Here is a 14,989-nt window from a genome sequence, read left to right on the forward strand (position 1 = left end):
TGCAGTGAGACTGATGCTGTTTGTCTGGTGACGTAACGTCTTCGTGTTGTAACACGTGTCTGACGACGACTGAATAAATCTGCTGTTTGTCTCCTGACGTGTGTTCATCAGCAGGTTCTGCTCAAACCACTCTGATGATTTATCAGCAGCAAACACACGTTTCACTGTTGGTTCCAGGTTTAATGTCCGAGTCGCTCGAGCTGATGGTGTCTGAACGTACATGTGTGACATGTTCAGAACTCCCACAGCGTTTCATCAGAAACTGCTGACACCACAGAGATGGAATTGTGATGTCACAGAGTGTGTGTGTGTTACCATGGAAACCGTGGTCCAGCATTAAAGGTAAACATGTGACTGTGGTTTCTATAGCTTTGTGAGGACATTTCATGTGATAAACTCTAAATATGTGTTTTGTTGGAACCAGTTAAGTCGTTTCTGATTTTTGTTTGTGAGGAATCACAAACTTCAGATCAGCTGTTCAGGTCTGAGCAGCATCACATGGTCACATGTTCCTCAGGACATGATGTGGATTTCAGGTTTCAGGTAAAGGGGCCGACTGAAATCAGCTGCTGCAGCTGGATCCAGATGAAATCTGTCTTTAAACAAGGACGACAGGGAATGAACCTGTGTTTAGTCATGAAACACACACAGACACACACACACACACAGACTGAGACACACACACAGACTGAGACACACACACACAGACTGAGACACACACACAGACTGAGACACACACACAGACACACACAGACTGAGACACACACACACAGACTGAGACACACACACAGACTGAGACACACACACACAGACTGAGACACACACACAGACTGAGACACACACACAGACACACACAGACTGAGACACACACACAGACACACACACAGACTGAGACACACACACAGACACACACACACAGACTGACACACACAGACACACACACACACAGACTGAGACACACACACAGACACACACAGACACACACAGACACACACAGACACACACACACACAGACTGAGACACACACACAGACACACACACACAGACTGACACACAGACACACAGACTGAGACACACACATACGGACACACACACACAGACTGAGACACACACATACAGACACACATACAGACACTGAGACACACACACACACACACAGACTGAGACACACACACACACACACACAGACTGAGACACACACACACACACACACACACACACACACACAGACTGAGACACACACACAGACACACACACACAGACTGACACACAGACACACACACACACAGACTGAGACACACACACAGACTGAGACACACACACAGACACACACACACAGACTGACACACACAGACACACACACACACAGACTGAGACACACACACAGACACACACAGACACACACACACACACACACACACACACACACACAGACTGAGACACACACACAGACACACACACACAGACTGACACACAGACACACAGACTGAGACACACACATACGGACACACACACACAGACTGAGACACACACATACAGACACACATACAGACACTGAGACACACACACACACACACAGACTGAGACACACACACACACACACATACAGACACACACAGACTGAGACACACACACACACAGACTGAGACACACATACAGACTGAGACACACACATACGGACACACACACACACACACACACACAGACTGAGACACACATACAGACACTGAGACACACAAAGACTGAGACACACATACAGACACTGAGACACACACACACACACACACACACACAGACTGAGACACACACACACACACACACACACACACAGACTGAGACACACATACAGACACTGAGACACACACACACAGAGACTGAGACACACATACAGACACTGAGACACACACACACACAGACTGAGACACACACACACACACACACACACACACACACACACACACACACACACAGACTGAGACACACACACAGACACTGAGACACACACACACACACACAGACTGAGACACACATACAGACACTGAGACACACAAAGACTGAGACACACATACAGACACTGAGACACACACACACACACACACACACACAGACTGAGACACACATACAGACACTGAGACACACACACACAGAGACTGAGACACACACACACACAGACTGAGACACACACACACACACACACACACACACACACACACACACACACACACAGACTGAGACACACATACAGACACTGAGACACACACACACACACACAGACTGAGACACACATACAGACACTGAGACACACACACACACACACACACACACAGACTGAGACACACACACACACACACACACACACACACACACACACACACACAGACTGAGACACACATACAGACACTGAGACACACACACACACACACACACATACAGACTGAGACACACACACACACACACACACACACACTGCTCTGTGTTCCTGTTTATTGCGGTTTCTCAGCAGTGACATCACTTCCTTCCTGTCAAGCTCCATTTCCTGAACAGCTGCGCGGCTCTCACACACACACACACACACACACTGGTTTTCCTGTGTTCCCCTCACACATAATAAAACCTCAGCAGCTCTTGGACCTGAGCTCCAACACCACCAGCTCCACACGCAGTGACGCAGCTGCAGCTTCGTGACTCTGTGTGCCGCCGACATGCTGCTTTAACAGCAGCAGTTCATAGCATGTTCCCACCAGGTGTTAGTCTGTGACACCGTCAGTAATTACACAGTTTCATCACAGCACATGAAACAAGGAAAAGACTCGAAACGTCATCATAACGACGACGCATGAAAAGATTCACACACTTAACACAACGTGTGTCACCTACAGTCCACAGGCTGCAGCACGGCTCCAAACACACAACACACAGAGAGGAGCTGAACGTAACCTTTAGTAAACCACTTCACCTCTGACTTTTTGGTTTTAAAGGTTTAACGAGACGTCGACCTGAAGGAAGCAGAGAAAACAAATCACCAGATAAAGAGCAACTTTTTATTTCACCTAAATGAAAAGTAAAACACCTGAAACCTTCCTGCTGACGAGCTTCGATCCTTAAAACTGGTAAAAAGAAAAGCGTTTAAAAGCAGAAAATATACTTTAACTGTTGACCAGCAAATCTTTGAGTAAAAAGGTTTTGTTCTGCTACAAACTCATTTTAAAGTGAAACAGTTTGAAGGTTAGTTCAATTTAAAAATAGGAACATGTTTGAACTCAGTTTAACACTGCTGTCAGGACGACCTTTGACCTGTCGTCTGGTTTGTTCTGCTCACTGATACGACAGCATTAGTCCTCGAACACTGACGGAGTCATGGAGCAGGACACTGGAGCTCCACCTGCTGGATGTGGATACGAGCAGGAGGCTACATGTGTGAAATCTGAGGTTCTTGTCCTGAGGGATCACCTGGACAGGTGCTGGTCGTACCTGCAGAGAGAACATACTGTGATGAGCTGAAAAACACACCTGTGTATAAAGGTGAGTCAGTTTATTTACTCATTCATCAGAGGTCTGAAATATGAAGACCGGACATTTCTGTGTCGTATTCTATGAAAATCACTTCAACGCTGCTGAAAATGGAGAAAACGAAGAATCACTCACTGTCTCACACAGTCTGGGATCTGCACATGCTCAGTGGGGACGGAGAGAGAGAGCTCCTGGAGGCTGCCGACAAACTGAAGCTTCCTGCTGAACTTAGAGCTGAGGAAGAGGAGGAGGAGGGGGGAGGAGGAAGAGGAGGAGGGGGGAGAGGAGAGGAGGGAGGAAGAGGAGGAGGAGGAGGAGGGAAGGAGGAAGAGGGAGGAGGGGGGTGATAGGACGAGGAGGGGGGAGGAAGAGGAGGAGGAGAGGAGAAGAGGAGGGAGGGGAGGAGGAGGGAAGGGGGAGAGGAGAGAAGGGGAGGAGGAGAGGAGGGGGAGAGGAGAGGGAGGGGGGGAGGAAGATGAGGAGGAGGATGAGGAGGGGGGAGAGGAAGAGGAGGGGGAGGAAGATGAGGAGGAGGATGAGGAAGAGGAGGAGGAAGAGGAGCAGGAGGAAGAGGAGGGGGGCAAGAGGAGCAGGAGGAAGAGGAGGGAGGAAAGAGGAGGAGGGGGGAGAGGAAGAGGAGGAGGAGGAGGAGGAAGAGGAGGAGGGGGGAGAGGAAGAGGAGGGGGAGGAAGAGGAGGAGGAGGAAGAGGAGGGGAGGAAGAGGAGGAGAAGAGGAGGGAGGGGAGGAGGAAGAGGAGGAGGGGGGGAGGAGAGGAAGAGGAGGGGGAGGAAGATGAGGAGGAGGATGAGGAAGAGGAGGAGGAAGAGGAGGAAGAAGAGGAGCAGGAGGAAGAGGAGGAAAAGTAGAAAGAGGAAGAATAGGAGGAGGAAGAGGAGGAAGAAGAGGAGCAGGAGGAAGAGGAGGGGGGGAAGAGGAGGAAAAGTAGAAAGAGGAAGAATAGGAGGAGGAAGAGGAGGAAGAAGAGGAGCAGGAGGAAGAGGAGGGGGGGAAGAGGAGGAAAAGTAGGAGGAGGAAGAGGAGCATGAGGAAGAGGAGCATGAGGAAGAGGAGCATGAGGAAGAGGAGCATGAGGAAGAGGAGGAAGAAGAGTTGATTCTCCATGACTAAAGTACAGACGATCTGTGCTGTGTGATGAAGAGGAGGACGACTGACCTGATGAAGGGTCTGATGATGGTGATGAGGGCCTTGATGTACCAGGTGGGATGAACCACATAGAACCCCTTCAGGTTCTTCCTCAGTCTGTAGAGACAGACGGGGTATACACTGGTACACTGTCGCGGTACAACTGGTACTACAACTGGTACTACTACAACTGGTACTAACTACAGCTGGTTACTACAGCTGGGTACTACGCTGGTACTACAACTCGCTGGTAACTACAGACTGGTACTACAGCTGGTACTACAGCTGGTACTACAACTGGTACTACAACTGGTACTACAGCTGGTACTACAACTGGTACTACAACTGGTACTACAGCTGGTACTACAGCTGGTACTACAACTGGTACTACAACTGGTACTACAGCTGGTACTACAGCTGGTACTACAGCTGGTACTACAACTGGTACTACAACTGGTACTACAACTGGTACTACAAAAGCTACTACACACTGACACTTGCTGCTAGTGTTCAGACCCGCGGACTCTGGACTCAGGACTCAGGTGATCTGCGTCAGCACAGCACAGCTGATCCTCAGTGGCTCCGCTTCCTGTTTGTGAATGAACAGCTGATGTGACCTGTTTACCTGGGCGGTACCCAGGTGCTGCGGTCCTACCTCCTGTCGATGGTGGTGTAGCACTCTCGGAGCCAGCCGATCCCCGGGAGTTTGTCTTTCTGACCTCCGGCACAAAGATACACGATCACGTAGTTTTCTGCGACCATCAGCTCCAGAGTCCCGACCACGTACCTGCATCAGCGTCAGGAAGTGTTTTAGCTCACATACACAGGTTCTGGACTGTTACTAATGAAAGGAGACGTGAAGTCCAGCTGCTGGTTCTGACGGGTTCAGATCTTTTAAATCCACCTGGAACAGGAAGTGTTGTACCTGAACAGGTGATCCATGACATACTGGTAGTTCTGCAGACTGTTCTGTGGCAGGTAACAGGAGGAAAACACGATGATGTCATTCATACCGTCTCCATAGTAGCCTGGGAGAGGGAGTGGGACAGGGTCAGTCAGGTGTTCAACAGGGGGAGGGGCCACAGATCACCTCACAGGTAAGTCATACCTCCGTGTGACAGCACTCTGACGAACGGCTCCAGGACGCTCATGTTGACCCGACTTTCCTGGGGGGGGTCGCCTGTGGAGAAACAGCGCCACCTGGTTCCCTGACTGTCCACAATGTCCTCCCTGTCCAGGTCTGTCCCTGGCACAGAACCGGTCCGAGAGCCTGAACCAGGCCTGGGACCGAACGGCCTGCGGCGGTGGGACGCGACACCAAGACGCCGCAGGTCGTCTGGAAAACAAACAAGTTAGAAACAGGTCAGGCCAGTCTGTGACCCCAGACTGGCTGACCTCTGACCTCTCACCTTCCAGGTCCAGGTCGCACATGGGGAACGGCAGCGATTCACAGTCGGACGGCGTCTCCATGGCGTCCAGGTCAAAGTCGAGCCCCTTGTCATCCTCGTCTTCAGGTGAGGGGGAGAGGAAGGCCGGCGGGAAGTCCTCAGAGACCGTGGACTCACTACGACCTGAAGTTGACGAAAACAAAAAACTGAAACATCATCATCTGAACCCACGAGTCTGGAGTCCAGAGTCCACCTGACCTCATGATTCGTGTTTCACTTCTGTCTCAGTCCACGTCCACATCAGCTGGACTCGGTCAGATCAGATGTTTATCTCTACTCTGAACAAACCAAATCAGTTGCTTCACATCAGACCTGGTCCACTTCCAGACATGGTCCTAGCTCAAACTGGAGGAACCAGTTCCTGTCATGATGTCGACGTCCCGTGAGTTTGAAAGTAGCTTACAGAGCTGTGAGCAGACAGAGGTGATCGACTAGAAACTTTCTGAATCAATACGAAGTAAAAATAGCGACAAAACTGAAAAACTGACTAAGTAGAAACAGTTTATTCTGCTTTTATTATTATTTATTAAAATCTGTGAACAGGAGCTCAACTTGAGAACAGAACTTAGTAAAACTGTTTTTCTTTGATCCAGTTTAGAGGACAGGTCTTTTATTTTGAAGTTTTGTCTTGGTTAGGTGGGTTCAGGGACTCCACCGCTGTCGTTTGATGTTTTGGACCTGGCTAATCTCTGGAGCAACATCCTCTTCTAGCTTTACCTTCACCTGTGCAGACGGTGTCAGCAGTGGGCAGCGTGTTTAATTATACTTCAGGTGTTTTATATTATACTGTAACTTTATTACCTAAAGACAAACTGAGAGCTGGAGCCACCAGGACTTTCTTCTTCTTCGTTGGTCGTGACAGAGCCAGACTGTCGGGAGGAGCTGCAGACACAGCGGGCTTGTTATTGATTTTATATTAATCACATAATCGGTCTTTGCTACAGCAGCAGTGTTCAGGTGAGTACTCACCTGGTCTGTCTTTCGTCGCCGTTGATGATTTCTGCTCTGACTCGTCCTCGACTTCTTCTTGTGACAGGAAGACAAGAAGTCAGACAGAAAACAGAACAGAAGAAGAAGAAGGAAGAGAGTGAAGGTTACCTGGCTGGAAATCAACCTCCGACTCACCTGGTGGGAGACAAACACAGATCCTGATGTCCACAGACAGAGTTTTACCTGAAGACGAAGATGGATGATATAGTTTTTCTCACCTTGTTCGTCTCCAGCTGACGTTTCTTCTTCTGTCTCGTTGTCATCTTCAAAACAAAAACATCTCAGCATGAAAACAGAAACTCACCTGAGACTGAGACTGAGACTGAGACACATTTCTTTTCCTCTTACCTGCTGAGTCAACACCTGTCGCTGCCCCGGCAACGCAGTTTTCTTTGACCAGTTCCCCAGTTTCCTCGTCCTCATCTGGAAGATTAGAAACATTTAAATCTGACTCATAAATACAGAAAATTCCCTGTTAGAGTTTTACTTTGAAATAAATAAATAAATAAACTGTAAATTTAGTGTTTACAGTGAAAAACTAACTTTAAACGGCTGCAGAGTCATAAAATAAAAACTGTCAGCACCTGTCTCAGATGTCGTGGTAGCAGCTGTAGTAGTAGTTGTAGTAAAAGTACTGCTGCTATCCGTGGTAACAGCCACCCTGCTGCTGGTGTTGATGTCCTCGGTGTTTTCGTCTTCCAGCAGCGACCTGCACACAGAAACACACCTTCACTCTATGAGAAACTGCTGCAGACGTGTAGATTCGGATTCAGAGGTTCATTCAGGTCCCAGAGAAACGATCCAGACCTGACGCTGTGAGTGAACTCTGACCTGGGCGTGTCTTCCTCCTCTTCCTCTCTGGACTCCATGTTGTTTCTGCTGAAGATAAATGATCAGAGTTTCATCAGCGTGTTCAGAACCAGAACCTCTGCATGAAGCCACTTCAAAAGTCTGTTACACATAAAAACAGAACAAAAGGAGCCGAGACAGAGGAAACAAACGTTTCTTTTCTAGAACAGGACAAACTCACTGAAGAACAAGAACTGTCTTTGTGAGAACAACTGAAATCAGACGCTGAGAACAATCGAAGAACTAATGAGACATTTCCTGTTTTCTGGATCAATCACTTCAGTTCACTCAGTTACTCCACATCAACTATCTCTTATCTCACAGGACGGAGACGGAACAGGTCCAACTCCACAACGAGGACAAAGACTCACGGCAGCTTCAACTTCAGCAGCTCGTTGACGCTTGGTCTGAAGAACCTGCTGCTCACCTGGAGACTCACCTGGTGACATCACAGGCACTTTATGAGTCTCTGAGCGGACTCTGACACTCCTCCTCCACCACCACCTCTCCCTCTACCCGTCTCTCTCTCTCTCTCCACCCACTGACAGACACAGGAGGAGACAGCAGCTCCACCTGGTGTCCACGAGGACCAACGACTACCACAGGAGTCTGTCTGTGAGTTTCCCCACAGCTCAGGAAACACGAGCAGCTTCAGTGTCAGGAGCCTTTTAGTAGAACACAGACGTTAGGGATGAATGTCTGAGGTGATCTGTTTGTTTTTACTCCTGAATCTGCCACCTCACCTGTCTCTCTCTCTCTGTGTACTTTAACGGCACAGGTGTGGTGCATTGCTGCTGGCAGGCCCTGCCCTGTTACCATGGCGACAGAGACTGTAAAACCTGAGTAGCAGGGGTGTAACCTGCAGCGAGCATGCTCCGACCTGCTGAGCAGATTTCACAGCTGTGAAGTTGTTCCTTCCTGTCGGGAGATTTCAGGGTGTGACGCACACACACACAACTAAACTAAACTTCTTGGCGTGTTGAAGTATCCCTGGACAAGATGTCAAAGAATGTCCTAAACAGACCAACCAGGTGAACTCTGCTCCCAAATCTGAGACGTTTCATCAGGACGGGAATCTGATGGAACACCTGCTCTGATGTGTCGACACTGACCAAAGGAAAAGACAAAGACACTTGTTGTGGTGGAAAGAACATTAAATAAAGTAGTGTTCATGGGTATTTGTACTCTGTTTTAATATACTTTCCATTTGTAAGTAATTAAACCACCTCAACTTTTACCAGCTGCAACATTAAAGTGATGAACATGTTAATACACCAATAATAAAATCCAATAATATCATTTACATCATAATGAAAACAACATCATTTGTTCATTTTGGAACTCGTGAGTATTTAAACTACAGTAATAATACTTTAGTAAAATGATCTCAGTACTTGTTCCACTAATTTCTAATTAATGGACTTTACACTTCTGCTGTACGACATTTATTTCACAGCCGTAGTTATTCACTAGTCTTCATGTGCAGACGTCACGTGTAAATGTAGAAACCGTTTCTGATGAACCGTGAAACTACAAACATCTTGTTACGTATTCATTGAATTGAAGTTTCAGAACAGACTCAGGATCAGCAGAGACACATTATTAAAGGATAAAAGTCAAATATTTGTCATTCATTATGAAACAAAAAGTAAAACATTCTTTGTCTCGTTTTGTGTTGAGCTTCCAGAACACCCAGACGGAGAACCTCAGTCTCTGCTTATGATCAGGAGGAAACAGTTTAACAGTGTGTTGCAGCCTGTTTCTGTCCCATGTCGACAAATTGTCAAACCAAGAACAGAAAACATCCTAACTGTGTGTGGATGGTGACAATCAGCTGACTCTCACCGTGTATTCAACTGAACCTCAGCAGTCATGGTCTCAGTGTTGTACCTGAACTAGTTCATTAGACTAAAAGTTGATCAACCTGATCATCTACATTCCAACAGCTGCTTCTCTGGAAACTGCTTCAAACTGAAAGTTAACTCTGTTTTTTCTTCCATCGTGTGAATCGGTGTCGTGACTTGTGGATCCGTGTTTGAGGAGCTGGTCTGGTTTGGAAGAAGGTGATCAGAGAGGACTCCAGTATGTGGTGGTTGTAGTCTTCAGGAAGATGAAGGTGTTGGTGGTGTCTCTGATCCTCCTGCACGGTAAGATTAAAGAGAAACTCCTTTCCTCCTGCTCTGATGGTCAAAGTGTCAGATTTAGATTCATCTGCACACAGCAGCCTCAGCTTTATGTTGCACCCTGATCAGTTTTCATGACAGAAAAGAATGATCTTGACCTGAAATCGACCTCCAACAAGCCACCGACAAGTCAGAGGAAACACTTTTCTTCATTTTTCTTTGTGTCTCTTTGTAGCTGCTTTGTGTGTCTTTGTAGCTGTTTGTGTCTCTTTGTAGCTGCTTTGTGTGTCTTTGTAGCTGTTTGTGTCTCTTTGTAGCTGTTTGTTTCTCTTTGTAGCTGCTTTGTGTGTCTGTTTGTTGCTGTTTGTGTGTCTTTGTAGCTGCGTCGTGTGTCTTTGTAGCTGTTTGTGTCTTTGTAGCTGTTTGTGTATCTTTGTAGCTGCTTTGTGTGTCTGTTTGTAGCTGTTTGTGTCTCTTTGTAGCTGCGTCGTGTGTCTTTGTAGCTGTTTGTGTCTTTGTAGCTGTTTGTGTCTCTTTGTAGCTGCTTTGTGTGTCTGTTTGTAAATGTTTGTGTGTCTTTGTAGCTGCTTCGTGTGTCTTTGTGAAACTTTCCAACATGAAGTGAACAATTCTCAGGTTTAGATTAGTTTGAAACTGTCTGTCAGTGACAAAGCTGCAGACAACACTGACTCAGCTGCTGCGGCCGAGGAAAACACACGACTGATCCATGTTCCTGTTTGTCGTGTCCTAGTTTCCCAGCATGCCTTGACTGTGCAGATGGAGGTCTACGAGGGGGTGGAGTCTGTCCTGCTGCCCTGCAAGGTCTCTTTTGTGCTCGAGGACACAACAGTGATGTGGGACCGCTACGATCTCAGTCCCAAAAATGTCCACAGGTGGTTCGAGGGCAGAGACGAGCTCGAAGACCAGAACCCACGTTACAGAGGCCGGACGGCAACTGACGGAGCAGAACCCGGAGATCTGAGCCTGACTCTGAGAACACCACAAGTGTCGGACAGCGGAAACTACACCTGCACCATCAGGAAGCTGAGAGACGAACTGAGGCTGAGAGACGTAGAGCTGAACGTCAAAGGTCAGGAGCAAACACCAGCACAGCTGCTGAACAAAGAGCAAGTACTCGTGTAAAAGTACTGGTCTAAAGAAATACTCTACTACAAGTAGAAGTACCACATTTACTGAGAAAAATCCTCAACAATCACAAAATGAATCTTCAGTTGGTAGAAATATAAAAGTAAAAAAGGTTTTAGCTGCTCACACGTCCTGAGACAGAGAGTAGTGCTGCACCATGTCAGAGGTCAGAGCTGAAGATTTGTTCATCTTCATGTCTTTAAGATAACAGATGACAGAACAGTCACAGTCTGAACGACAGACGACAACATCTTTCATCAGACTCTGGATCCAGAGGATGATGAAACCTGAATGGGACAATTGGAGACAAAGACCCAGTTCACACAGTGTGTTTCTATTTGCTTTGACTACAGGTCAGTTTCCAGCCTGGGCCATGGTTCTCCTGGTTCTCCTGACCGTTGGTCTTGTTGCTGGTGGAGGTTCTGCCGTTTATTTGTGGCATTATTTTACGACAGGTAAATTCTGAGAGTGTTTTTTTTTCTGCTTTCAGGATCATGTTTGGTTCTGGTCTTTGAGGGAAACTGGAGCCCTGCCCTCTAAATGTCAGTAAACCTGAACCGTTGGTTTCTTTTCTTCTCAGTCTCTAAGGTGGAGGTGGATGCTGGGGCGGATTCTGTCCTGCTGCCATTTAAGACCATACCTAACCTGCCTAAGGAGGCCACAGTGGGGTGGAGACGCTTAGGTCTCAAATCCACAACAGTCCACATGTATCAGAACAGCAGGGATCGGCCTGGCAAACATAACGTTTACCTCGAGCGCTCAGAGATGAGGAAGGACCTGCTTGAAACTGGAGACCTCAGTCTAAACCTAAAAAACCCCAAAGACCGAGACAGCGGGTTGTACGTCTGCACCGTCTCCATGGACAGACGGGTCCTGGATAGGAAACTACTGAGGCTACAGGTCAGAGGTCAGTGCTGTAGAGACACGTCACAGGTCATAGTTTAGAGGTCAGTGCTGCAGTGACAGGTCAGAGGTTGGTACTATAGAGACAGGTCAGAGGTCAGCGATGTAGAGACAGGTCAGAGGTCAGAGGTTAGTACTGCAGACACATGTTAGAGGTCCGTGCTGTAGAGACAGGTCAGAAGTCAGTACTGGTGAGACTGGTCAGAGGTCAGTACTGTAGAGACAGGTCAGAGGTCAGAGGTTAGTACTGCAGACACATGTTAGAGGTCCGTGCTGTAGAGAAAGGTCAAAGCTGTGCTTTGTTTTCCTCTCAGTTCCCCATGTGGAGGTGGTGGAGGGGGCGAAGTCTGTTGTGCTGCCGTATAAAACCGCAGTCCAACCTCCTCATGATGTCGTAGTGGAGTGGAGCCACAACGAACCGTGGCCCATGATCGTCCACGTGTATCAGAGCGGCTCAAACTACACAGAGAAACAGAACTGGTTGTACCGGAACCGCACAGAAATGAAGGAAGACCGGCTGCAAAATAAAGACCTCAGTCTGATCCTGAAGGATCCGAACCTGTTCGACAGTGGTACCTACGTCTGCACCGTCAGCAAGGACGGACATGTTGTGAAGAAGAAAAACGTAAGGTTACATGTCAAAGGTCAGTACTACGGTTGTGTTGCCTTGTACTTTTGGTCCTTTTGTCTTTGGTCTGTGGTCTTTAGCAGCTCCATAATGTCGCCTCTGTTCTCTGTCCTCAGACACACATCAGGTTCCTGATGAGAAGAACTACACCGGTGAAAGAAGCAGCTCCACACCTCTGATGGCTGATCCTTCTCATGTCAGCGTGAATTCGATGTCACAGGATTTCCTAGACTGAAGATGTTTTCAAGGTTCATCAGAATAATCTCTGCTTTCATGGAGTAGTAAAGAGCAGTGGACGTAGGACAGAGGACAATAAAAATAAAGTCTAGATGAACTAAATCCAGTTTTCTGGTCTAGATGCTGGATCATACAGAGAATAATATGGTTCTGAGTCTCCTCTCATCGGCACTGGGTTGGTACATTACTATTAACATTATACATAAATAACACCAGTCTTCCTAATCAGTACCTAGTCAGTCAGTTCTTATGCAGATGATACAGTTTTATTCGTCCAGGCTGTTTCTGACCTTACTGAAAGATAAAGCTGATGGATTAGCAGCAGTTTGTCTTCTCTGTACCATAAACTGATGTTCAACACATATTTTCATCAGGCAGAACTCCACCGTGTCACTTCCCATGAGGTCAGATACAAATTGAATAAAGTCATGTTTTTTTATTTGTTGATTGTCCTCTGTTGTCATGTGACTCAATTATTTCTCATGGAATGCGTTAAAATTCACCTGGAGTTAAAACTAATTCAAGCACTAAAGAGAGTAACCCATAATTAAAGGGAACATCCAACTCTTCTATACATCAAAAGCCGAGGAAAGTGTTTTAAGCGATTATTTAAAAGCTGTCAGGACTGAGGCTGCTCTAAAACTCAGTGGTAAACTATTCCAAAATTTGGTGGCTGAATGAAATGAAATGAAAGCAGGAGCCCCCAGCATTTACATTTGGCACTTGGAACCTGGAAGAAGCTGAGTTACGATCTGTGATCTTGTGGGTTTATGTGGGTTACTGCAGCAATTCACTGAGGTAAATGGGTGTTAGTACAGGTAGAGCCTTAAAAACAAAAATCTACAGCTTGAAATCACTTAAAAAACAATCTGTGTCGGCTGATGTGAGCAAATCTCTAATGAGATGGACCACAAACATGATCCCTACATGATCAACACTGTGTGTTCTCACTGTTTGGACAATATGTCTCCGTCCTTACATCAACTTGTCGTCTGATTAGGAAACTGAAGCATCTTAAATGTCCTCCTCTCTTTTAGGGACTGAGACACTTTGTGAATCATTTTTATCTTTTCTATTATTTACTTCAAACTTTAAGGAGAAATTCTTAGAAACATCATAATCCTAAGTATTTTCGTCTACTGTGTTCCTAGGTTCCTGAGTCTGAAAGTTTCTCCTCGTGATGAAATTCTAAGAACATTCTTCTCCTTGCATTAGTAACATTCATATGTTCATCACACATCATTTTAGTAATAACAGTCTGTCAGGGTCCTGGACGTCAGACCTCATGTGTTAGAGATCAGACGAGTCGGGTGATTTTTTTTGTTTGATCAGTTTATTCAGTTTAGTTTTAATAAATTCAGCACAGAACAGGACTTTCAGACCAGAACCAACAGTTTTCTGGAAAAAGCCTTCTGTCATGTGACTAAATGTTCTTCGATAAAAACTAATTCTCTAAGAGAGAGACACAACTGAAATGTCTAAGCCTCTGGGAGGTCCCTGAAGTATCCACCAGGGAGAGTGGAAACACCTGAGTGACTTGATGGATTTGAACCCTGAGTGGCTGCAGGTTTACTTTTTTCCAGAAATCACTTGTTCTCAGTAAGTTTCCAGTTTTAATCTCCTGCTTTCACATCGACAACAACTGTTCAAACATCATTTCACCTCAAACATGTAAAATAAAGAGTTTAAAGTCAGAGGTCCTACTAAGAACAGTCGTCTGTCCTTTTTTTATATTTGAAGTGTAGTTTCAATGGAATCATGTTCTTTTTGTGTAATAAGAAGTTGGAGGATGCACAGAACACTTGGAGGATGCAGACGCGTTATATTGAACATTTAAATTCCACTGCTTCTTCTGGCTTTACTCTTCTTCTCTAAGAACTATTACCAATCCTCATCTGCCTGTTGGCAGCTGTCACCATGACAACATCAGTACTGATTAGTACATATTGATCCTGATAATGAGTGTGAATCTCAGTGAGACGTAGTGTTGTCGTGATTCAGTGTGACCACT

At 46.4% G+C, this 14,989-nt stretch overlaps 2 protein-coding genes across 14 annotated transcripts; one reads left to right on the forward strand and one right to left on the reverse strand.

Annotated features, from left to right (window-relative positions):
* Nucleotides 1-3,027: 3,027 nt before the first annotated feature.
* On the reverse strand, nucleotides 3,028-8,465 carry LOC113155209 (BCL2/adenovirus E1B 19 kDa protein-interacting protein 2). 13 transcript variants are annotated; one of them, XM_033326208.1, is made up of 14 exons: nucleotides 8,381-8,465; nucleotides 7,924-7,971; nucleotides 7,677-7,801; nucleotides 7,441-7,515; nucleotides 7,311-7,355; nucleotides 7,072-7,128; nucleotides 6,904-6,984; nucleotides 6,064-6,225; nucleotides 5,763-5,990; nucleotides 5,580-5,682; nucleotides 5,310-5,441; nucleotides 4,685-4,771; nucleotides 3,646-3,744; nucleotides 3,028-3,471 (listed from the first exon to the last, which is right to left on the reverse strand). In XM_033326208.1, the coding sequence occupies exons 2-14, from the start codon at nucleotides 7,959-7,961 to the stop codon at nucleotides 3,447-3,449; spliced, it is 1,257 nt and encodes a 418-aa protein (XP_033182099.1). In that variant the 5' UTR covers nucleotides 7,962-7,971; nucleotides 8,381-8,465; the 3' UTR covers nucleotides 3,028-3,446. The 13 variants fall into 13 exon arrangements, with proteins under 13 accessions (XP_033182099.1, XP_026205588.1, XP_033182091.1 ...); XM_026349803.2 differs by having other exon boundaries at nucleotides 8,313-8,405; XM_033326200.1 differs by having other exon boundaries at nucleotides 7,900-7,971; nucleotides 8,313-8,405.
* Nucleotides 8,466-9,880: 1,415 nt separating this feature from the next.
* On the forward strand, nucleotides 9,881-13,430 carry LOC113155211. Its single transcript, XM_026349806.2, has 6 exons — nucleotides 9,881-10,088; nucleotides 10,816-11,154; nucleotides 11,564-11,665; nucleotides 11,791-12,117; nucleotides 12,428-12,757; nucleotides 12,858-13,430. The coding sequence occupies exons 1-6, from the start codon at nucleotides 10,052-10,054 to the stop codon at nucleotides 12,974-12,976; spliced, it is 1,254 nt and encodes a 417-aa protein (XP_026205591.1). The 5' UTR covers nucleotides 9,881-10,051; the 3' UTR covers nucleotides 12,977-13,430.
* Nucleotides 13,431-14,989: the final 1,559 nt, after the last annotated feature.

The sequence above is a fragment of the Anabas testudineus genome, chromosome 11, assembly GCF_900324465.2.
Source record: "Anabas testudineus chromosome 11, fAnaTes1.2, whole genome shotgun sequence".
Classification (NCBI taxonomy): Eukaryota; Metazoa; Chordata; class Actinopteri; order Anabantiformes; family Anabantidae; genus Anabas; species Anabas testudineus.

Coding starts and splice junctions, on each gene's coding strand:
- LOC113155209 (XM_033326200.1), bottom strand. CDS start 7,961: ATGGAGTCCAGAGAGGAAGAGGAGGAAGACACGCCCAGGTCAGAGTTC. Junction 7,516..7,676: donor TACCACGACATCTGAGACAG/GTGCTGACAGTT, acceptor CTAATCTTCCAG/ATGAGGACGAGGAAACTGGG. Junction 5,991..6,063: donor GTGCGACCTGGACCTGGAAG/GTGAGAGGTCAG, acceptor TTTGTTTTCCAG/ACGACCTGCGGCGTCTTGGT.
- LOC113155211 (XM_026349806.2), top strand. CDS start 10,052: ATGAAGGTGTTGGTGGTGTCTCTGATCCTCCTGCACG. Junction 11,666..11,790: donor GTGGCATTATTTTACGACAG/GTAAATTCTGAG, acceptor TTTTCTTCTCAG/TCTCTAAGGTGGAGGTGGAT. Junction 12,758..12,857: donor CGTAAGGTTACATGTCAAAG/GTCAGTACTACG, acceptor CTCTGTCCTCAG/ACACACATCAGGTTCCTGAT.